This window comes from Hevea brasiliensis, chromosome 17, assembly GCF_030052815.1.
Source record: "Hevea brasiliensis isolate MT/VB/25A 57/8 chromosome 17, ASM3005281v1, whole genome shotgun sequence".
Taxonomy (NCBI): domain Eukaryota; kingdom Viridiplantae; phylum Streptophyta; class Magnoliopsida; order Malpighiales; family Euphorbiaceae; genus Hevea; species Hevea brasiliensis.
The window spans coordinates 48,370,998-48,396,115 of record NC_079509.1 but is presented as its reverse complement, the minus strand read 5'-3'; the positions used below and the strand labels follow the sequence as shown (position 1 = coordinate 48,396,115).

Here is a 25,118-nt window from a genome sequence, read left to right as displayed (position 1 = left end):
AAAAATATAACTAAGAACCGAATATCCATAGTAAGTCATATGATATTTGTATCCCAAATATAAAATAACACTAAATCAATAAGCATAATATAAAGTCAAGCTTTATTGTTAGGTTTTTCACTCTAAAAAAACACCAATCAACTTTTAAGTTTTAAGCTTTCCTTCAATGTAATTGCGCCCTCATTTTTACACAGTTAATTTCATTACATTAAAAAAAATTAAAAGAAAAATTATTATTAAAACACCGATAAAAATAATAATGCTAACATCTAAATAACAATACTAATATAAAAAAATGTATCATATATATAATACTTAATAAGTATATTATATTTGTTTGCATATTTCTTAATATATATAGTATTTAAATAGAAGATATATATATATATATATATATATATATATATATATATATAATTAAGGATTAATTAAGGATTAGAAAGAATATTGTATGATTAAAAGGTAATTTAATAATATAATTAATGATTATAAGGCGATTTAATGCATTGACAATTAAAATGAATAAAAGTTAATATTATATAAAAAATAGAAAGAAAGTATATATATAAAATCAGTTTAGTTTGGTTCTTATGATAATGTTTCTTTTTCTATTGCGGTTTGGTGTGATTTTTCAGTTCGATTTGAGACCCCAAGAACCATGTAAATCCCTAGGCATGATAATTTGAACTTGGCACAAAACACTCTTTATCTAAATTTTACCTATTGTTTAAGGTTTTTACATGGTTATTAAAGAAGCAATTAAATGCTTCTTATCTCACCTAATTAAGAGAGAAAGGAGAGGTGTTAAAATAAGTTTTATGAAATTGTATAAATGGTTATTATGTTTAGTGAAGATAAGGGTAAAATTAAAAAAAAAAAATTATTCTCTTTAATTTTTAAAAAATGATAGATAATCATAGATAAAATAACTTTTAAAAATTGATAAATAAAAGTGGACAAAATTAGTATTAGTGTTGAACCGAGCCTAAATGATTGAATTCAGTGCATATCTTTTTATTTCTCCCTCTCTCTCTCTCTCTCCCCTCCACTACAATGTCCATCTTTGCCCTTTTAGCCATTTAGTTCAAAATAATTTGAAGCATGCTTCTAAAATCTATAGTAGTACAAATTCCATATCGTTTAGCATTTAGCATCCACTATGGGAGGAAAATCCCAACCATTAGTAAAAATGTATTATCTAAGTAAATTTTATGCGGTCCCTGCTCATCTTTTTAAATGCCCTTTGCAGGTAATAAAAAAACATTTGTTTTCTTTGCCGAAGAGTTTTATATCCATACATACACACAATGATTAAGAGAGCAATCATTATAAAAATAAAGAACAACTATATTTACAACACAAGATTTAAAGTAATCTAAGGCCTGTTTGTAGAAAGGATAGTTGGGGAAAAAAAAGTGAGTGGAATTATAAAGAAAGTAAAATTTTTATAAAAAGAAAAATTATTATTTTTTTAATGAATATTTTTTTATAAGGAAACCAAAGGAAATGAAGTGATTTGTTTATTTTTTGTACTTTAATGAAAAGAAAAGTGAGAAGAAAAAATTATTACATTTTTGTTATTGTGTCTATATTAAATAAATAAAATTATATTATTAGAGGGGAATAATGGGAAAACATAAAAATTAACATTATTTTTCATTCTTTTCTGCCCAAACAAAGTGGCTCAAAGAGCACTTTCCACACAAGCCCTCACAATTTTTTTCCTTTTGCCTTTTCTTTCTTGCAAAATAAGAAAATTGGACTTTTAATTTTTTTTTCCCTTCTTTTTTCTTTCCAACAAAAAGGGAAATTGTCATTTTTCCCTTATGCTACCATTTTCCTCTCCCTTTTTCTCACTACAAAGCAGACACTAAAAGTAAAATGAAAATGAGATGAGATGACTCTAGGATTTGAATGAAAGATGCATATTGTTATGATTTTCAAGCATCTTTCTCAAGAGGTTTGCACTTTAGATATTATTGTTATTAATATTTTTTTCCATTTATTTTTAAAATTAGATTATAATATTTCTAAAATTTATTTAATCCTTGCATTAGTTTCTCCATCCATACAACAATAAAACAACTAAATTTTAATTTTAAATTAATTGAGGATAGTTATGGATACTTTTTCACCATTTAACTCTATTTGAGACTAATTTTGCATTAATATTAAAAAACAGTAAATTTTTTTATATTACTCCCTCTACGACATTATAAGTCTCTCATTTTTTTTTATATATAGGTCTCTCATTTTTTTATATTTACTTCTTCCACCACTAATTTATCACATTCCCGTACCGGAGTATTTGATTGAGTCCATAATTTTACATTTTTACTGTTAACCAAAAGTGAAAATACCCTTTTACCATCATTTACATCCACATACTCTCCTCTTCCTCCCCCTTCATTTAGCCCTGAAAAATCAATGCTTTGTGATCCCACTTAACTCCCTTTAAACCCCTGTCCACTAGCTAACCGTCCTGCAGCGTTAGCAGCAACAACAAAACCATTCTCCTTGCAACAATAATAAGGGTAATGGGATTGAAATAATAGCCCTTCCTTCCACCTCCTTCTCCACCGCTTAATCAAGACCTACCATCGCCTTAATAGCTTTAGTGTACCTCAAAATTTAGTAACAGTGTTTTGCCTGTGGAACCCATTAGGATGACATGCAATAAGATGCATAAAATTATGCGGGTTATGAGTGATCATGTAGTGTATGATGTAGATGCGGGGTTGCAAAGGGTGTTTCATCCTTAGCTTAAGGTTGCCCCATTATAGACATGGGTCTAATCCAAGTTTGAACCAAAATTGATCTAATCAAAATCAAATCGAAATTGGCCTGTAACTAATTATTGAACCAGGATTAACTAGAACCACTTTGAATCAATTTTGACCAATTTGGTCTAGTTTCAAGCTAAAGTAGGAACGATAATGGAGCAAGTCATGGCAGGGATCGCTCTTCCATCCTCACCCCACATAAGATCGAGGTCGAAGCGAGAATCTCCCCATCAAGTTGCAGGGCAGGGTGGGTTTCCTTGAGAGAATTCTTTTCTTTTTTTCAATATATCATTATAAAATTTAAATTTATTCATTAAAAATAAATTTAAGTTGGAAATATAAATTTTAAACATAATCTTAATAATATACATATATATTTTATTAAAATTATAATATGTAAATACTTAAATATGCAAAAATATATTTATTTTTAATAAAAAAATTAATATATAATTATCAGGGCTAGTTACAAGGATTCGAAGCAGGGAGAAGGTCTATCCATGTTGCCCTACACAATAAAATTAATTGAGTACGGACAGGTCAGGGTAGATTGGGGAACTATTGTCATTCTTAGGCTAAAGATTGAAATTTTCATTTTTTTTTAAAATTTACTATTGGATTTGATTAAACAATATCAAATCATAGTCGGCGATGGAAGCATTAGAAGAGGTGAACAATTTCAACTAGAGCTAGGTGCCTAAGTACTGCAAAGAGGAGCTGTAATAGTTATTGGGCAGTAGGTCCCTCCTCATGAAGGGTGTCCACTATGCAATCAAAATTTAAAAGAAAATCAAAAGTAAAAGTCAACAAAAGTGGCTAACTAAGTTCGGTAGCATGCAAACTGATAACACACTATTCGAGATTGTACATAGTTTTAGATGTTTAGAAAATAAGTGGTACGCAGTTCAGGATAGGGAATTCAATTTAAATTTGTATTCCTTTGCCTATAAATAGGCAGTAGCTCAACCATATTCAACAGCTCAAATTCTTAAAGGGTAGTTTTAAGAAAATTAAGAGAGAGTTTATGTGAGCTTTAGAAAAGTATCCGAAAAGGGGAGTGATAAAAATAGTGAGGAAATTATTGGGGTATTTTAGGAAACACTTTAAATGCCACTATTTTTAGGTTAATCTCATTTGTAAAAAAAAAAAAATTTCTTTGTACCTACTATTTGTAATAGTGAAAGATTTATTCAGAGTTTGGCTCATGGACGTAGCCTAAAATTTAGGGTGAACCAGGTTAAATTTGTGTGTCATTTTTATTCATTATTACTGCAGTACTTAATTTCTGTTGCAAAGGGTACTAAAGTTTTGACCCAACAAATGGTATCAAAGCTTTGGCCCCAACAACTAGTTTCGGAGCTAGTGGTATGTGCTTAGAGTGTTGTAAATATGGAGGCAAAGACAACCATGATGATTAATTTAAATGGCACAAATTACCACATCTAGAGAAATAAGAAGAAGGATCTCCTATTTGTGATAAAATTGCATTTGCAAGTGTTTAGTACAATGAAACCTAATGACAAAACGGACTTGGAATGGGCATTTGAGCCTGAGCAAGTGTGCGATTTCATTCGACAGTTGTCAAAGATAATGTATTGAACCACATTTGCAATGAGACTCATGCCTAGACGTTGTGGAACAAACTCGAGGAGTTATGTGTTTCAAAGACTAGAACAAATTATTTTACTTGACAAAGTTAATGGAAGTAAAATATAAGAAGGTTCCTGTGTGGCAGATCACTTGAATGAAATGCAAGGAATCATGGATAAGTTATCAGGAATGGGCATAAAGTTTGATAATGAAATGTTTGCTCTTATGGTGCTCGCTTCTTTACTAGAGTCTTGGGAGACTCTAAACATGTCACTTACAAATTCTACACTAAATGGTATAGTAAGTATGAAATTTGTCAAGAGTTGTGTTTTGAATTATGAGATGAGATGGAGATCACATAATTCAGCCTCTTCATCACAGTCAGACATATTGATTACAAATTTCAAAGGAAGGAGCTAGTTGAGGGGTTTGAATCTTTATAGCGAGAGTAGAGGAAAGTCAAATATATATTCAAATGTTGAGTGCCATCACATCAAAAAGAAGGCACACATCAAAATATTTTGCTAAAAGTTCATAAAAGATTAAGAAATGAACAAAGGCAAGAAAGTGAGAAAAGATGGCAGATGTGATGATGAACAATCAAATGTCATTGATGATGAGTTCAATGTAGTCTACGACGATGATACAATTAATCTGACAACCCATCAAACTAGTTGGGTGATTGACAGTGGTGCAATCATCCATGTTACATCTCGAAAAGAGTTCTTCTCATCTTACACACTAGGAGATTATGGTGTCATTAAAATGGAAAATGACAATCTGTCAACAGTTGTTAGCAAAGGAGATGTATGCTTGATGACAGAAAATGGCATGATATTAGTTCAAATAGATATTGGGCATATTCCAGATGTGCAACTAAATTTAATCTCTATAGGTAGGCTTGATGATGAAGGTTTTTACAACACCTTCATAAATGGCAAATTAAAGTTGACCAAAGGATCCTTAGTAGTGGCTAGGGGCATAAAGCATTCAAAGCTTTATGTGATGTAGGCCAAGCTCTCCAATGATGTTGTGAGTGTAATGGGGAATGATAGCACAGCTAAATTATGGCATAAATGACTTGGACACATAATGAGAAAGGAATGGCATAGTTAGTGAAAAAGAATGTGTTATCTAGAGTAAACCAAGTGCACTTAAAAAAGTGTGCTAATTGCCTAGTAGGAAAGTAGAACAGAGTTGCCTTTACTAGTTCCCCTCCTTCTAGAATGAAGAGCATGTTGGATCTGGTACACTCAAACTTACATGGGCCAATGCTAAAGTCACTTGGTGGTGCTCAATACTTTGTGACTTTTATTAATGACCATTCTTGGAAGATGGGCCTTACACTCTGAAGTTAAAAGATCAAGGGCTAAATGTCTTCAAACAATTTATAGCCTCAATTGAGAGACAGACTAGGAAGAAGCTTAAGTGCATCCGGACAGACAATGGTGGTGAGTACATATGACCATTTGATGACTATTGTAAAAGTCATGGTATTTGACTTCAGACAAAGCCTCTAAAGATGCCTCAGTTAAATGGCTTGACTAAGAGGATGAATAAGACTTTGATGGAGAGAGTGAGGTGCTTACTCTCACATGCAAAGTTGCCTAAGACTTTTTGGGTGAAGAATTGTTTACAACTATACATGTGTTGAACCTTTCACCATCTATTCCTCAACAATATGAAGCTCCATAAAGGGTATGGTTAGGAAAGAATGTTCCCTATGATCATTTATGGGTCTTTAGATGCAAGGCATTTGTGCATATTCCCAGGGATGAGAGATCCAAACTTGATGTCATGACACGACAGAGTGTATTCACTAGCTATGGCCAAGATCAATTTGGCTATAGGTTTTATGATCTAGTCTAGAAAAAGCTTATAAGGATTAATTATGTGTGTTTATTGAAGAATAGACCATTAAAGATGTCGGCAAGGTTTAGAAAGCTATTTTAGAATCAAATGATGACTCCATGGACTTAGACCTGATCCTTTCAAGAATGGTGCCAAGAAAGGTTAGAGATGACATTCAGGATAATCCAACTGATGTTGATGATGCTCCCATTGATGATGAACTAGATGATGCTGGTGTTCACATTCAACCACTAGCAACTGTGGTTTTTCCAGTTTCATTAAAGAGATTTGATAGGGCTAAACAATATTCTGCCAGATACCTAAGTGATGAGTATGTGTTGCTAATTGATGAGGGAGAACCTAAAAGCTTTGAAGAAGCTATGAATGATGAACATAAGCTGAAATGGCTTGAAGCCATGCAAGATGAGATGAAATCCTTGCACGAGAATAGAATATTTAAGTTGGTGAAGTTGCCAAAAGGCAATAGAGCTTTGAAAAATAAATGGGTGCTCAGGATCCAACATGATAAACACGATTTACACCCTTGATTCAAACCCAGGGTGGTTGTTAAAGGATTCAACCAAAGAAATTGGATTAATTTTATTGAGACTCTTTCACCGGTGGTGAAATGACATCCATTCATGCAGTGCTGGGGTTAGTAGCTAGTCTCAACTTGGAGATTGAGCAAATTGATGTGAAGACTGTCTTCCTTCATAGAGAGTTAGAAGATGAGATATACATGGAGCAGCTAGAGGGTTTCAAAGAGAATAGGGAAAGAGGACTATGTTCGCAAGTTCCTAAAAAGTTTATAGGCTTGAAATAGGCACAAAGAGAGTGGCAAAGGAAGTTTGAGTCTATTATGAAGGAGCAAGGCTATAAAAAGACTACTTCAAATCACTATGCTTTTGTTTAGAAAATCTCTAATGATGATTTTATTATTCTTTTGCTCTATGTGGATGATATGTTGATCATTGGTTGGAATGTTTCCATAATCAATAGCTTGAAGAAGAAGCTGAGTAAGCCTTTTTCCATGAAAGACTTAAGGCCAGCAAAGGAAATCCTTGGCATGAAAATAATCAGCGACAGAAATGCCAGGAAGATATGGCTATCAGAAGAAAAGTATATTGAGAAAGTACTTCAAAAGTTCAATATGGATAAAGCTAAAGCAATTAGTTGTCCTCTTGCTAATCACTTTAGTCTTAGTTCCAAACAAAGCCCTTCTACAGATGAGGAGAAGGAAGAGATGGACAAGGTCCTATTCGCTTCAGCAGTTGAAAGTTTGATGTATGCCACGGTATGTGTATGGCTAGATATTATTTACTCAGTTGGAGTAGTGAGTCGATTTCTTTCAAATCTAGGAAAGGAACATAAAGCTGTAGTGAAATGGATTTTCAGATATCTTTGTGGAACTTCAAAAATATGTTTGTGTTCTGGAGATTCCAATCCTATGTTAGTTGGTTACACAAATGCAAATATGGCTAAGGATGTTGACATTAAAAGGTCTACATCAGGATATCTAATTTCATTTGTAGGGAGAGCTATGTTATGAAAGTCAAAGTTAGAAAAATGTGTTGCTCTATCCACTTCTGAAGCAGAGTTTGTTGCAACAATGTAAGCATGCAAAGAGTTGCTATGGATGAAGAAGTTTTTGAAGGAACTTGTTGTCCATCAGGAAAAGAATCAATTGTTCTGATAGTCAGAGAGCTGTTCACCTTGGAAAGAATTCCTCCTTCCATTCAAGATCAAAGCATATCGATGTGAGATATCATTGGATTAAAGATGTGTTAGAGAAAAAGCAAATGTTGCTTGAAAAGATCCATATAGATGAGAATCGATCAGACATGTAGGCCAAGAATCTACCAAGAGATAAGTTCGAGTACAGTCAACTGACAACACAAATGGTGGAGCCCTCCATGTAATCAAGAGGGAGAGAATTGTTGTATATGGAGGGCGCCCACCAAGCAAACGAATTTCTAAAAAAAAAAAATTCAAAAGTAAAAGTCAACAAAATAGGCTAACAAAGTTTAATAGCATGCAAACCGATAACACGTAATTCGAGATTGCACGTATTTTTCAGATGCTTAGAAAATCGGTGGTACGTAGTTTGGGATAGGAAATTCAATTTGAATTTGAATTTGTATTCCTTTGCCTATAAATAGGCAGTAGCTCGACCATCTTCAATAGCTGAAATTCCATAAGGGTAATCCAAAGCTTGTAGCCTTGAGGAAATTGAAAGGGAGTTTATGTGAGTTTTAGGAAAATTTCCTAAAAGGAAAGTGACAAAAATAGGGAGGAAATTATTGGGGTATTTTGGGAAACACTTTGAGATTTTGGGTTAATATCATTGATAAAAAAAAAATTCTTTCTTTGTACCTACTATTTGTAATAATGGAAGATTTATCTAGAGTTTGACTTGTGACGTAGCCCAAAATTCAGGTGAACCACATTAAATTTTTATTTGTCTTTTTTATTAATTATTGCTACAGTATTTAATTTCCACCGTAAGGGGTATCAAAGTTTTGACCCAAAAAATGGTATCAAAGCTTTAATCCTAACAATAGTATCAATGGGCATTAAAAAAGTGTTGTGGCATTCTAGCATGGCAAGATGAGCAGGTCCTAGTGAGTCTTCGAGGGAGATTGGCACTTGGGTCTGCTATGAAGGAAAGCTCAAGTTTTATCGGGGGCTATGGGAGTCTAATTATGCTCTGAAATTGCTAGAGTTGGGTTTTAATAGAGAAACTAAGGAGTGTGCTGTTGGGAGGTAGAAGATGGAGCTATTCTAGTGCCTGAAGAGGGTCTTGTCAAAGAGAACTTTGTAGATTTGTTCATGTGGGCTTTGTGAGGGGGAAAGCCTAATCTCTAGTGGCATGAGAGATTGGCAGGGTACTGTAGGGCCTATTTGGCATTATTGTTAAAACTGCTGTTGAGAAAATCACTTTTTAAAATATATTAATTAGAAAGTGTTAAAAAATAATTAAAAATTAAATTTGATCAGTTTTAGTCATAAGAACACTAAAATAATAAAACAACTTTTTCCAAATTATTTTCTTAACAGCATCTAAAATGATATTTTCATTCAAAAAAATAATTTCAGGCTTTGAAACTCAATGCTAAACAGGGCTTAAGAGGCATCGAGTTATTAGTCTGCTGTGGGAAATGGATTTCATGAGGGAGATGGATCTGAGTTTCGCCTTGATGGAGAGAACCGAATGGATGCATTGTGTGCTCTGTAGGTCTTGAGGGAGCAGTTTGGGTGTTAGCTAGTGACGCGAGTTCAGCGGCGGAGCTAACGCTCCATCAGTGGGGTCTATTGACCGCACTGAAATTTCTAATGTTCTAATAGCTTATTTCAAGATTTTGTATATATATATACATATATATATATATTAATCTTAATGCCACACTAAATTTTATTTAATGTCCCATTGAATTTTTTTAATCTATAAAAAATTTAATATATGAGAGTATCAAAATTTTGATATAGAATATATTAAAAATTTTATAATTATTTAATTATTTATTAAAAAAAAAACTTCAAAATCTTTTAATAAAATTATTATATTTAACAATCACTTAATTATAATATATGAGTTGAAGTGAAAAAGTTGATATTTAATATGAATGCATTACTTTTATATTTTAATTAATTGAAAATTATTAATATTTATATCTAATATATAATTAAAGATAATATATAAAATAATAATAGCTATTCTTATCATTTTTTCACAAGGCTATCGCAAAAGATACAATTGAAAATTATACGTTTCTTCTCAAGACAAAGTTTTATTAATTAAAATGTTAATATAATTATATTTTATTAAAAGATATATTTATTCATTACTAATGAGTCAATATTTTATAAATAAAAGAAAAAAATTTCTAAAAAATATTTTATAAATATAAGCATATATAAATGTTTGCCCCACTGATTAAAAATTTTTTACTCCCCCACTGCGCATGATGGGAATATGACTGAAACGCTAAAGAAGGAGCTCTTTCCAAGTGTGGCGTTGAGGGTGAACTCGGCTCGGAGAAAGTTGCCGGTGTGTATGAAGAGATTTCAGTGATGCACAACAAATATTGGCGAAAAGGGGGGCCAATTTTTGTTTTCCTTTTTCTCAAGTGGAAGGAAAATAATAAAATTTTATGAATTTTCTGCTCTCTCTTTATCTGTCTTCTACACAATAAAAACAAAAAAAATTGAGTATTTATAGATAATAACAGCCCTACGATCAGCGGTCTGGATTTAAAGTGCTCACGTTCTCCACCTCTGGATGTGATGGAAGTTACTGCTATTAAAGTAACCTGGAACTTGGAAGTATCTGAATCACATTGCACAAGATTGAAAGTTACTGTCCGTCAAATGCTCAACTTCCCACTCAGCAGATAAATTCCCCACCATTCATTAACTTCTGCTCATAATTATCTTTTAACCACTCAAAATAATTAATAAATATATAATTAGACGTCATAATTAAATTAATATAATAAAATTTATTAAATTAATTATGACTTAAAAATAATTATATATATATATATATATATATAATCTTATAGATAAAAGATATATTAAAATATATTGTTAAAAACACATATAGACGTAGGACTATTTAATATTATTATTAAAATTATTATTTAAAAAATTATTTTTATAAATATATTAATCGAAAAATATTAAAAAATAATTTAAAAATTATATTTAATAAATTTTAATTATAAAAATATTAAAATAATAAAATTATTTTTTAAATTATTTTTTCTAAGGACATCTAAAATAATTCTTTTATTTATAAAATTAGTTTCAACTTTCTAACCAGGATGCAAACAGGCGCATACATATAAATGCGCGTGCACACACGCAATACATGTATGGTTGCAACTACTAAGACTCATAATTTTTATATTTTTTTTGGTAACAACTCAATCTTGGACTCTTTCACTCTGTATAAACAATCTCTTTCTTAGTTATTTTGAAGCAGATCCGAGGAGAGAGTAAGAAAATTCGAGAAGATAAAAGTGATAACTTATCGCATTTTGTTGAGATGGCTGGAGGTATCAGACGTTCTCCTTTTCTTATAATTGTTATTATTTTTTCTAGGAGGCATATAGTAATTAATTATTGCTTGTTAATTATGTGTTTGAGTTCTTTAATTTTGAGTATAGTTGTTGATCATTGATTTCAGTTTCTTTGAACGAGGATGAATTACAAGAAATCAATGAGTATTTCCAAATTGCATCTGCAGAACTAAGGAAGCTTCTACGTGAAAGGAATGTGTGCTGCATATGTTTAGAGGATTTTGTGCTTGGTCAACAATTGACCTATCAGTGGCCATGCAAGCATTTCCTCCATAGCAACTGTTCAAAAAAATGCTATGAAACTAAGGATGACGAGAAAACAAAGTGCCCTTACCGTCAGCAACAAATAATAAATGTTATTGAAATGAACATCAACCCTAATGATTTACCGGCCGCGAAGAATAATCCTCTTGATTTATATAAGGAGAGGGAAAACAAAAATATAAATTAAAAAGTTTTCATGTGATTTGAGAATATATGATTGAAAATTATTAATTTATATTTAATTTTCAAATAATAGCCACCAATGGAATTTTAATTTACAAAATGTAAAAGATTTGACTAATTAATTTTTAATTAAAATTTTCTACTCATTTATTGATAACTAAGAATTTGGATACTTCAATTTAAATTACAATAAATAAATTATTTACTACATCTATTTAAAAATTTTTATAAATATTTGAATGAGCTAACAAAAAAAATTAAAACACTAATTAATAAAAAAATTATTTTATTTTAATTATTAATTAATTAAATTTTATAAAATAAAATAATAATAACAATTAATTTCACTTGTATACACAAAAAACTTAATCCCAATTTATTATTCATCCGAATAGCTTTTTCTACCTTGAAAATTATTATTTTTTAGTTTATTTATTTTTTTTCAAAATATATTAAAGTAATAAACATATTCAGAGTTCACAACACTTTTTCCTATTTTTTTTTTAATTATTTTAAGATTTTTTTATTTATTACAAAATATATTAAAATAGAAAAAAAAAAAAAAGCATAGTTCTTGTGAACTGTGACTCTGTTTATTATTTTAATAAAGCCTTTTTTCACGCACCGAAAGGCCAAAGCCTATAAAACCCATTCACGCTTATCGTATTTGTGTAGTCTGCAGCTTCCACAGAAGCCACTCTGCTCACACACGCTTCTCGCTCTCTCTCTATCAAAAACCCTATCAAATCTTCCGCCCATGGGTACGTCTCCGAATCTCCCGGCTAATCTTTCTTTTTCAATTTTTCTGTTCATCTGCTTTGAATCTCTGAAATCTCTTGGATTTTCCTTTTGGGTTATGGATCTATTAATTTGCGGTTGATTTATTGTTATTAACAATCTGAAAACTGATCTGAACATTTTACTATATTTATTAATTTTCATAGGTTATATTTTTAGTAGATTTATCAAATTTTGGGTTCTTAGCCGGAATTATGAGGCAGTTTTCTCTTTTAAGTTGTAATTATTGATTCGGATTGTGGAATTTTCATTGAGCTTCAATGAAGTAAGCTAAACTATTGGGTGCATTTGCATGGAGAATTTTTGCTGTATTAGATAATGAATGTGAAGCTAAATTAACATTGATTGATATTCGTAATGTTTAGCTTGCCTGTGATTTGGACAATTTCTTGTACACTCATATATAGAGAGCTCCATCACTCACTTCCTCCTGCACCCAAGCAAGCTTTCTTGAGCGGATTCACTATGTGTTACCTGATTTGCTTATTATTGTGGCATGGGGAAGTCAGCTTTAATCTATTTATATACTGTTTATAAATTTGGACTTCAAAATATCTTTCAATCAACCAATAGATTGCAGGAATGAGAAGATCAACTTGTTATTTATTTTATTCACCTCAGACTATACCTCTTTTTTTGCCTCTCGTTTTTTATGCTTTTGGATATCAGATACTATGGTTGTTTTTACTTGTCATATTAGGAACACCAGCTATGGCTGAATCAGCAATGTTTGTGGTACCTCAAACCATTGGCAATATTTTGTGCTGCAAGTGTGGTATTCTTATGGTACCAAATGGTGCCAATATGTGTGTGACTTGTTTGCGTTCTGAAATTGACATCACTGAAGGTTTAAGAAAGCGTGTGATCATTCTGCACTGTCCAGATTGTACTAGCTACTTAAAGCCTCCTAGTACTTGGATTGAAGCCCAATTAGAATCGAAAGAGTTGTTGAAGTTTTGTGTTGACATACAGAGGAAGCAGCACGATAAGGCTAAGGTTAGGTTAGTTGATGCATTCTTTATTTGGACTGAACCTCACTCTAAGAGAATCAAGGTGAAGCTGAAAATCCAGAAGGATGTGTTTAATGGGACAATTCTTGAACAATCTTATGTAGTTGAGTATGTTGTACAACCTCACTTGTGTGAGAATTGTTCAAGAGTTCAGGTCAATCCTGATCAGTGGGTTGCTGTTGTTCAGCTCCGTCAACATGTTTCTCACAGAAGAACTTTCTTTTTTCTGGAACAGTTGATTCTAAAGCATGGTGCTGCTGTCCTTGCCATAAAGATCAAACAGGTAGATGAAGGTATTGATTTTTTCTTTGCTAAGAGGAGTTATGCTATGAAATTTGTGGAATTTATAGGTAAAGTAGTTCCACTCAGGACTCGCTATGATAGGCAGCTTGTTTCCCATGATTCTAAGAGCAACAAGTACAATTATAAATATACATTCTCGGTTGAAATCTGTCCCATTTGCCGTGAGGATTTGATCTGTTTGCCTCCAAAGGTTGCATCTAATTTAGGAAATATAGGCCCTCTCGTGATATGCATGAAAGTGATGAATGGTATTACTCTACTGGATCCATTTACTCTGAGGCACTGTTTCTTGAATGCTGACCAGTACTGGAGGGCATCTTTTCAGTCTTTACTTACGAGCAGGCAGCTTGTGGAATACATCATATTAGATGTGGAGCCTCTTTCTTATGAAGTTAGCGATGGTAACCGCAAGTATAACTTAGCAGATGCTCAAGTTGCCCGCAAATGTGATTTTGGAAAGAACAATAACATTTTCTACATAAGAACACATCTTGGTCACATTTTGAGTGCTGGGGATTCGGCTCTTGGTTATGACATCTATGGGGCTAATAGTAATGGCATAGAACTGGACAAATATAGAGGTCTTGTCCTTCCGGATGCAATTTTGATAAAGAAAAGCTATGGGGAAAGCAATCAGAGGAAGCATAGGGATGCCTATGGATGCAAAAGTTCCTTGACAAACATGGAAGTTGATGAGTCTGGGGTCTCAGAGTATGAAGAATTCTGTAGAGATCTGGAAGAGAACCCCGATTTGAGATTCAACCTATCACTAGAGGAGTCTTTAGAAGAGTTGCTTGCGGATCTTGATCTGAGTGAGGAACATGAAGACAACATGAGAGAGTGAATGGAAGGTGTGTTGTTCTTTTATTTCTTTCAATTTTGTTTCATTTTGGGGTATATTTTTTTATAATCATATTTATTTTTTCCCCAGAGGAAAGAAATTGTTAAGAAAGGAACAGAAAACATTTTCCATATCCATCCGGCTAGCATTTTACGTCCTAGGTTGGGTATATTGGGTAGGTCTGCTGACCAGGTTTTAGCTGGATGACACGTGCTAAGTTTTTTCAATAACCAGGTTATTAAAAAAAATAACATTATTTTCCCTAGGATTAGATTGGTGAACATTATTAATTTAAGGTTTTGCAAATTTCTTGGTACTTATTATCAATGCTATTGAATGCGGTTGAGTCCTATTTTACTGAATGAATTTCATTCAATTAATAAAAAAAGGAGTGGGAGATTTCTTTATTATATATGTAATTTGTCCACTTGCTCAAAATTTGAATTTAATTTTCAACAAAAATTCTTTATGATAAGGGAATTGACGTGTGTTCAGCGTTACAGTTGCTCATATGTATGTGGGCTTCTTATGCTGTTATTTATGTTGAGGTTGTGATGATTCAAACTGATGTACCATCTGCTCTACATGCTTGTGCGGAGGCAAACTTCTTTTCCTTTTTTGAATGAAAATCGATATTTTCATTAAAAAGAAAGAAGAGAGCCCGACAGTTACCATTCTGTTGCGCAAATTTTTTTAATTTTTTAAAATTATTAATAGAATAAATAATAAAATTATAATATAAAAAATAAAATATAAAAAGAAAATATTAAATTTTAAGATTATATCTTTTAAATATTTGTAAAAATTCTTATTCATTGCTTTTATATATTTTTTTTAAATAATTTTTAACGATAGAGGTTTTTAATAATTTTAATTTTATATGGGCTTTATTCTGCCACCAAAATTATTTTTTCAAAATTAATTTTTTTTTTATATTCATACATGATTTTATATTTATAATTGTGGCTTTTTATGTGTTACTATTATGTTTATTAATTATTTTTTATTTTACTTGTCATTAACTAATTTATCTATTGTGGCCTTATTTCATAACTCAATTTTATAATATTTATGTAGATATAGATTTGTAAAAATGCCATGTAAGAATTAGGAAATCAAAAAGCCACACTAATAAATGATTAGTGATAATAATATGATTATAAATTTAATAAGACTAATAAAATTTATTTAATATATACATATTAATTATCTTCTCAAATATATTAATTATTATTATTGCAAAAAATGTACATTTTTTGCAATAATAATTGACAAATATAAATGTATATTAGTTTTATTAAAATTTTTATGTTAAATATTAAGAAACTAAAAAGTTACATAATAAGACTAATCAATTTTATATGTATGTATTAATTATAAAAATATATTTTTTGTGATTATATTCACAGATATATATATATATATATATATATATATATATATATATATGATTTTTATTTTTTTTTAATTTTTATGTTAGGTATTAAGAAATTAAAAGTTTCATATTAATTAGTGGCAATATTAAGATTAATCAATTTTATATATATATATATATATATATATATATTAATTAGTAGTAATAATAAGGCTAGTAAATTTTATTTAGTATGTATATGTTAATTATTATTAATGATAAAAGAAAATAATCATTATTAATGATGAAAGATACATTTTTTAATTATAATTTATAAATATAAATATATATTAATTTTAAAAAAATTATGTTAAACGTTAAGAAAATAATAAGTCATATTAAATATTAATAATAATTAAATTTCTAAATTAAGCATTAAGAAAGTGAAAGATCACATATTAAATAGTGATAGTAATAAAATATAAGTGTAAAATTGACAAAAAAATATCTAATAGAATGATACTTGTCATTTTTAGTGAATTTATTTTAGATACCGACTTTATTATATTTATTTATAGATAGATATGTTTTTATTAAATTTTATCAATTAAATTAATTTACAAACAAAATAAGTTTGAATTATACCAAACATTTTATAAATTTTGGCTCCTTATTTATCAACCTATTATTAATTTTCAATGTAAAGTAAAACAAATTTGTCATTATTTATATTTTAAGCTTTTTTTTTTATTTATAAATTATGAGGCGCATCCTACAAATTAATTTAAACTTGTAAATGGAGAAGTTGTTCAATAGATAAATAAATAAATGATTTAAGTGGACTCTTACACCACTACAATGTCTTCTAAAAGCAGGCAAGTTGTTTCTTTTGGGAATTAATTAAAAAAATGTGAAATTTAGTTGGCTGGAACATGACTTATAACTTCACAAGTTAAGTTCAACTTCAAGTCAACTAATCTTTGAAATTACATACCACTTTAAACTATTGAAATCCAATGCATTCTGACCATTTAATCAGTTTGAAAAGTTGTATCAATTCTATTTTTTTTTATTTCTCATTTTTATTACTCAATTTTGAATTTTTTTTTATAAAAACAACATGTTTCTCTATTTTAAAACATAAAAAATAATTTAATTATATAAATTTCTCTAAATATAAAATAAAACTTGTCAAAAAATTAAAATAAAAACTTTTAATCTCTAATTACAATGAATTTTATGAAATCAAATTAAAATTCAGTGAATTTTATGAAAGAAATTAAAATACTCATTGAGTAATTACTCGTAATTACCAAAAAATATGATAAATAGTTAAAAAACATTTAAAATTCAAATAATTTTCTAAAATTTGATTTGATCATGCATGTTTTCACTTGTCAACCCCAATTTGAAAAAAGGATGCAATGAAATGGTCCTAGATGACCACCACTTGTGTTTTGTTTTTGTGTCAATTGCCAGCTTGTACAGTGATAATGATGTGTTGAAGTAACAGGACCACATCCCACCAAAACAAATCTTTACATGGTGTTACAGCTCATGAAATTTTTAAATTTCTTCTTTTTCTGAGTATAAATAAATTAAATATTTAACCCATTAAAGTTCATGATTTTACAATTTTACCAACTATCAGAACCTAATCATTGCATAGACAGAGAGAGAGAAAATTAAATAAAATACTGATATTTCACTATGACTATATATACAAAGTATCAACTCCCTTACTTTTTACAGAGTAGATATCATGTATCACCATCAGTTGGACAATTTTGTGCTAATTTCCTCAGGTTCTCAATGATCATTACCAGCTTTGTGTTGAGCCTACTGACAAGGAACTTGGGCAGCCATCCAGCAGGATCTAACTGTATGCCAACAAAAATAAATGTATTATTTGGTTAAATTTTCACTTTTAATTTTTATTTTTTATTTTAAACACGTGGTTTTCCCACGCTCGGACTGGGGTAGTACTTAGGTAAAACCCTCCCAATGATGGCGATTCTAGAATTCGAACACATGATACACAACAGAAGCCATAATAGGAGTAAGTTGTGCAATTACCTGAACAGCATAAGTGACCAAACAGGAGTCATCTTCAAGCTTCTCCACAACCCATCCTGACTGAAGCAAAAGTCCTCTGATTGCATTATTTTGTTTAGGATGCAATCCTGCAGCTATCTCTTTCGGCAGCGAAGCTACTGCTACCACCTAAATGTTGTTCAAAGAAACAAAACAGCCAAATTAAAATCATTCTATTCATTCATTGAATGCTTGTCTCTATTTTCTTTGCCAAAATCACCAAGGTTCCATCCTCCATCGTTTCTCGTCGCTCATATACTGTGAATTCTCTGTTTCTGAATAGGGGTTTAGAGTTCTCTCCAAACCTGAGTCTAATTATGCTCAAATTATCTTCAAGATCTTTTATGTATCTTGCTTCCGCAAGGTCATGATCCCATTGCTGATCCAAACAAAATTTAAGTAAAAATACATTTTTAGCAATAATCTTTAAGAGACATGTATGCCTAGCCATGATTGTAGAAAAAGGCCTTGAAAATTGATTACCCTTGCAGCATCAATGGCATTAGCAACAGTGATGAACTGTTGTGGGGAGACTGTTCTTAGCAGCCACCTGCTACGAAAGGCGTGGAGTGATCCAGACCTGCGTTTCGATATCTCAACCCTATTGTCTAGAGTCAGAACTTTCCATCCATCATTTCCATTTCCAAGCCTGTTGGAGTCAGAAGCTGATAGCAAATCCTGTATGCAGCTTTCGCTCGCAAACTGCACGTATCTTCTCAGTGAGTCCTCGCTAATAGACCTGCAAAATATGGGAATGAAAATTAGAATTGTCACAGAGCTACAACCATTGTAACAGTTTCAAGATTAGATAAGAAACATTTTTAGTGCTTACCAGGACGTGCTGCTACCTGTTGGACTGTTCATTGCAAGGTTCAAGAAGTGGCTCCTCCTCCTGAGTCCTGAAGCCTTCTTTTCACTTCAACAAAATCAATGATATTGTAAAAAAATATATATATAGTAAAGAGGAAGGGAGTATCAATTGGAGGTTAAGGATTAGTTAGAAAGAGTGGCCGAGAAGTGTAAAATAATGCTAAATGGGCCAAGGTCATTGATGCACATGCAATGCCAGAGGAACCTCCATGATTAGAAGTTAACGTCTTCTTCTCTATAGAAAGAGAGATAAAGGATGGATACTTTCCTTGCAACAAAGCAGCGAGAACTGAGGGTAGGGAAGATGATGCACATGGAGTGTTGGTGGGCATTTTAAAACACAGCAAAGAAAAGAGGGAAAATGACTGAAAATCAAAGCCAGAATAAGACCACAAGAGTTGTTAAAACTCTATATTATACAAAACTCTTTGCCTGGTTATGGGTGACATTGACCCTACCAAAACCAATCTCATGACTTCCTCCTGAACATGCCATGGCCAAATTTAAACTGCAGTACCAAACAACAGAGGGACAAATCAGATCCCAGAGTATGAAGTCCTTTGCATAGTATATTTTTTGAAACATCTCACCAATCCATTTACATTCCAAGCACTTTCAAAATGTTAGTCTTACAGTCTTAAGATGGTAATACATAAAATCTTCTGTACACTGCATTCATATATGAAAGTTGACACAGCAGCATGATTAAATAGAAACATAGGTTAATTCCTGTTATATACAAATGATGATAAGATCAACGATTAACTTACTTTCAGACAATAAAGAGAAAGGAGATTATCAAATGAAAAGGGGAGAGGGTTGTTAGGTGAATTATTAAAGAAAGGCCTCTCGAATAGAAAAAGACTATATGTCTTCGCTATTCAGCAATTATGTGATCCAAAATCAGAACGTTTAAATATAATTGCCTATTAGCCAAAATGTTTTACTTTTTCTATCCAATCGGCTAAGAAAAGCATTCTCATTTCTATAGTTAATAGCAACAACAAACGGCATTCTGAAAAAATTTCAGCTCTAAGAGAAACTAAAGATTGTGACTTTTGTGCTTGAGGAATCCTGTAGTGATATCGTTCAACTGGAGTGAAAACTAGCCCCAGCTCGATTAATCACTTGGCAGCATTGCTGCAATTTGCAAATTGTCAGGCCCTGTGACATTGGTGGTGCTTTAATTTGTGTTGTATTGTCAAGAAATAATTGAGCTAACCTATCATATCTAAATTCTCCCCCTTTCTTTTAATAAACAAGACCTCCAGGTTGTCCTGCTTCCCATTTACATGCATTACAAGATGGGATCTAATCGATCACTCATAGAAAATCTAATACTAAGTTTGCTACCAATCATGGGCTTCCTTTGAAAGAATGAATGAAATTGAATAAGCCAGGTAACGATAACAGCCACAATTTTGGGAGATAATTGTAGGTTATGATAAAATTTAATGCCTACAATTTCAACGAACATATATGCCCTTCATCATTTTCTTTTGGAAAAATTACTTTTTCATCCTTAAATTATATAAAAATTGACGTATATATCTATCTGTTATTAAAAATTAATAGTTTAATGCTTATATCTTTGACTCCATCCAATTGAATCTCCCTCCATCCATTTTTCTGTTAATTGTCTAATAAATAACCAAAATACTCTAAAAAGTAAATTACATTTTTGTCTTTAGATTATTTTAAAAATTCAATAATATATATATTAATTTTGACATAAATTAAAATAAAAAAATAATTTATCCTTTCTTTTTAGTGAAAGGGCGGGAGAAAAGGACGTTAAGGGTTTGAATTTTAACCAAAGGATTACTAAGCCAATAGCAGGTATGCCATTCTACTTTAATCATTCAAAACTAGTACAAACAGGAAGAAAAACCCATATTAGCAGAAGTTTTCACAAGAACGCATGGCTCTAAGTTGCAAAGTATCATGTCACCAAGTTGAAAATTTATTTCATGAGAGGACAGGCATACTCTTATTCTGTATATTTTATGAAAAATAATTTATACATGAAAAATATATATTTTATTATTTTTATAAAAATATTTTTTATTATTTAATTATAATATAAAACTAATGATACGTTTTTATATCATATATTTATAAATATATTTAATGTTTTAATAAAATTATTAAAGTCTATATAATAAAAAATGAATTCTTGACTTAGTTTTTTCTTTGATTAGAAAAGTATCTTTAATCGATTCATTTTTTCTGAATACTTTAAATGCTAAATAATGTGGCAAATATTTAAAAAAAAAAAACAAACGGAGCCTCAATTCTAACAAAATTTCTAAATTTCAATTTGTATTATCAAAGTCTAATAGCTATGGTTTTGTTTGGATGAGATTATTATTGCCTAACTTGTATAGATATTTGTGTCAAGTTTTCTCTCATTTGATTAAAATTAGTATATATATGTTCCTTACTATTGATTTAATTTATTTTCATATAATTTTATGTCAATTTAAATATAATATTAATATAATATATTTATTTTAAATAATTAATTAAATTTAATCATTTATTGTCATAATAATAAATGACCTTGACTATATTTTAACTCAACTAAGCCTTGACTATATTTTATTATTAATTAAAATTTATTTGTATTTTAAATTTTTTATATATTTAATTTCTATATTTTTTTTGAAATCACCCTCTACAACTCTACTATATATATATATATATATATATATATATATATCATTTTATTTCTACACGTATTTATTAAATAATTAATGTCAATAAATATTTCAGCTTTCACATTACTGTTAACATATTTGTGATTGTTAGTAGTGCAAAACGTTCTAAAAAAAATAATTAAAGAAGAACAGATATACAGAGAAATTTCCCTACCTAGCTTCAAGTTTATCAAATTAAATTCTTATAATATATTGTCACTAAAAATTATTAACAATGTTATTATATGAATTAGCGATAGATTTTTGTCACTAATATATATTATTAATGACAAATTCTTTAAATATGTTATAATTAATATTAATAAATAATTAATTCCATTTACAAATTTTCATTATTTATTTACAAAATATTAGTTATTAAATAGAATTCTATTTAGTTAAGGTTTTATATTTTAACAAAGGGAGGATAATATATATATATATATATTTTTTTGTTTTATTGTTGCCTTTTTTTCCTTAATTATTAGCTTAATTGTATTTAGATTAGGATTTATTGATTAATAATTTTAAGTTTATATAAAATCTAAATTAATTTAAATAATAAAAATTTAAAATAAATTAATATTTTTAAAATAATAAAATAACCCTTTATTATCATTATAATAAATCAATAAGGACATTTTTTATCAAACGCAATGTTCGCTCCTCCTTCGTATATTTATATATATTATAGATTATATATTAATTATATTTTTTATTTATTATTTTTTTATTTTATTATAAAATTTTATATTTAATTAAAGTTAAGTATAAATATGATTAAAAATTTTAAATTTATATGAACTTTAACATTAAGAATTCTAAATTTATAAAAATATTAAAATTAATTTAAATAATAAAAATATATTATAATTAATTTAAAGAATAAAGTTCATTTTTGGCAAAGCTAATATTTTCCCATCCCCTTTCCACCTTTATATATATGATATAGATATATGAATGAAAGCTAAAGACTGACAAATAGTTAACGAAAATTTAATACTTGGAGCATAATTAATTGATACATGGTATAATTAAAAATAATAATTTTATTTAAAAAAAATAAAATATTTAGAATTAAAATTTTGAAAGTATTTAAAATTTCATTTTAATTTAATTATTCTTGATAAATTTAATTATTGATATTACATAATTCTGAACTCCTATAATTTTATTTTAAAATATATAATATATTCAATATAAATATAATTATATAATTTCAGTTTATATATATATATATATATATATATATATATATATATATATATATATATATATATATATTCCATTGATAATAAATATAGGGTATAATTAATTTGAATAAACATTATATTTATTACATATTTCAAAAATTTTTGAGTTGTGCTATTTTCTTAGTATATGCAAATATAAATAAAACATACGTTAATATCATAACAAATAATAATTTATTTAAAAAAATCAATTAATCTAAATAATAGGATAATCTAAATGTAACCATCTGTAATCTTAAAATTCTGCACAAACGCTTCTTTGGTGTTCTTTTACAAATATGCCTAAACTCCTATAAATCCCCATGAATAATCCCCATGAATATCCTTAGTAAGAATGGTCTGCACTGGTGTATCCACTGAGTAATCCAACGATGAAAAAAATAATTTCTGCACAGTATCTTAGCACCGAGAAACCTTCACCATTGTTTATACATGCCAAGTTCAAGACATCTATCTCTTCATTATTCATTATTTTCTTTTATTTCTTCCATATTTATATACAATTTTTATATTTTGTATATTAGAAGTTTAATTAATAATTTAAATCTTTTTATAAATTATAATTCATGACCTTGGGGATGCTAATAAATATAAGATAAATATAATAACAAGTTTAAAAATAAAAACCAAGCATGATCTAGGGCTAATTGTATGCACATGTAATGGATACATTATGCTTAATTGAACAAGTTGTGCATGTATAATTTAGAAATGCATTATAAAAGAACAAGAATTTTAATAAAAAAACACTTAGACACCTCATAAGAAATACAAGTAAAGGCTGACATTTATTTTAAGGTAAACCCAAGTTGAGAGATTGTTTAAGACCCTCCCTCTTCCATACCCATTATCATGAATTTAAGCTAATGGGCTCATGATAAGAGAAGGGTAGTGAACTTCTAAATGGGATAGAGTCACCATCTACATCTCTTCTGAAGTCTTTTTTTTTTTTTTGATCTCGATTGTATCTAGGTGATAACTCTAGTCAATTCTCCATCTTTTGAGATATTAATATTTAAATTCTATGATAATATTATGCAATATTGGAGCTAAACCAGCATAGAGAGAACCTCACCTCCCGCAAAAAGGTTTTATTTTTTTTTTTATAATTTTTTTTAGGTAAGCCTTACTTCAAGTCATGATAACATTTTCTTTAAATGCCATCACTGTTGAGATAAAATACTTCAAGTGAAAGAATTCTCTCTTTCTCACCATAAAAGTGATTAATATCAAAATAAGTAGAGAGAAATTCAAACTCTAATCTCTCCAATCTCTACATTTATACATAAAAGAAAACCAATTAACTTACCTTTTGATCAGCATAATTCTAAATTTTTATCAATTAATTGCATATTTTATTTTTAATTTTTCCTATTATTAAGATTTATCATGCAGCTATTTGTTCAGTTGTCTATATTGTGTCTAGAATTGATCTTAACTTCATGTTTATCTGTTTTAAAAGATGAAACTAATTTATTAACAAGAATTGGATATATATATATATATATATATATATATATATATATATATATATATATATATATAATTATTAAAATTGTATATAACTTTTTGCACGAATTGATTTTAAATAAAAGATAAATTACGTAGTGTGTTTGATAATATAATTAAACACTTAGAGTTAAAATTTCTATTTTTTTATTTTATAATGTTTATGTATATATTATTTAAAAGTTCCAATTAAAATTAAAATTCTTTTAAAATCGTAAGTTAAAATTTTTAACTTAAGAAATTACAAACATTTGATTTATGACTTTATTTACAACAAATGTTAAACAACTTTTATAATTTAAAATTTTCAATATCTGTCTTATATAACCCTTAAAATTTAGCTATTAAATTTTCTGTATTTAATTTTCATTACCAAAGACTGCCTTATTTAGACTAAACTAGATTGTGTTTAAAAAAAAAAATGTCTACCCAAACTCTTCCTTTTATGGGCTGAATGGTTCGAGGCCCATCAACGTTTATGCAACACACCTACTCTCTATAATGCTGAAGGTAGGGAGCCCATTAAGAGGAACATCAAGAACATGAATGCCCAGAGGGAGAGAAGCAGCGCAAGACGCAATCCAATGTGCAGAAAAGTTGGCCTCTCTATAAACATGCCTAATGTGAGCTGCAGA

At 29.4% G+C, this 25,118-nt stretch overlaps 2 protein-coding genes across 4 annotated transcripts; one reads left to right on the top strand and one right to left on the bottom strand.

Moving 5' to 3' along the window:
• The first annotated feature begins 12,400 nt into the window (after window positions 1-12,400).
• Window positions 12,401-19,721, top strand: LOC110634198 (uncharacterized). 3 transcript variants are annotated; one of them, XM_058139687.1, is made up of 3 exons: window positions 12,401-12,513; window positions 13,251-14,714; window positions 18,644-19,721. In XM_058139687.1, the coding sequence occupies exons 1-2, from the start codon at window positions 12,510-12,512 to the stop codon at window positions 14,705-14,707; spliced, it is 1,461 nt and encodes a 486-aa protein (XP_057995670.1). In that variant the 5' UTR covers window positions 12,401-12,509; the 3' UTR covers window positions 14,708-14,714; window positions 18,644-19,721. The 3 variants fall into 3 exon arrangements, with proteins under 3 accessions (XP_057995670.1, XP_021638834.2, XP_021638833.2); XM_021783142.2 differs by lacking the exon at window positions 18,644-19,721 and having other exon boundaries at window positions 13,260-15,024; XM_021783141.2 differs by lacking the exon at window positions 18,644-19,721 and having other exon boundaries at window positions 13,251-15,024.
• Window positions 17,679-19,125, bottom strand: LOC110635397 (uncharacterized). The gene is made up of 5 exons (XM_021784708.2): window positions 18,985-19,125; window positions 18,636-18,891; window positions 18,373-18,531; window positions 18,135-18,281; window positions 17,679-17,938 (listed from the first exon to the last, which is right to left on the bottom strand). Exons 1-5 carry the CDS (start codon window positions 19,014-19,016, stop codon window positions 17,819-17,821), a joined length of 714 nt encoding a protein of 237 aa, XP_021640400.2. The 5' UTR covers window positions 19,017-19,125; the 3' UTR covers window positions 17,679-17,818.
• Window positions 19,722-25,118: the final 5,397 nt, after the last annotated feature.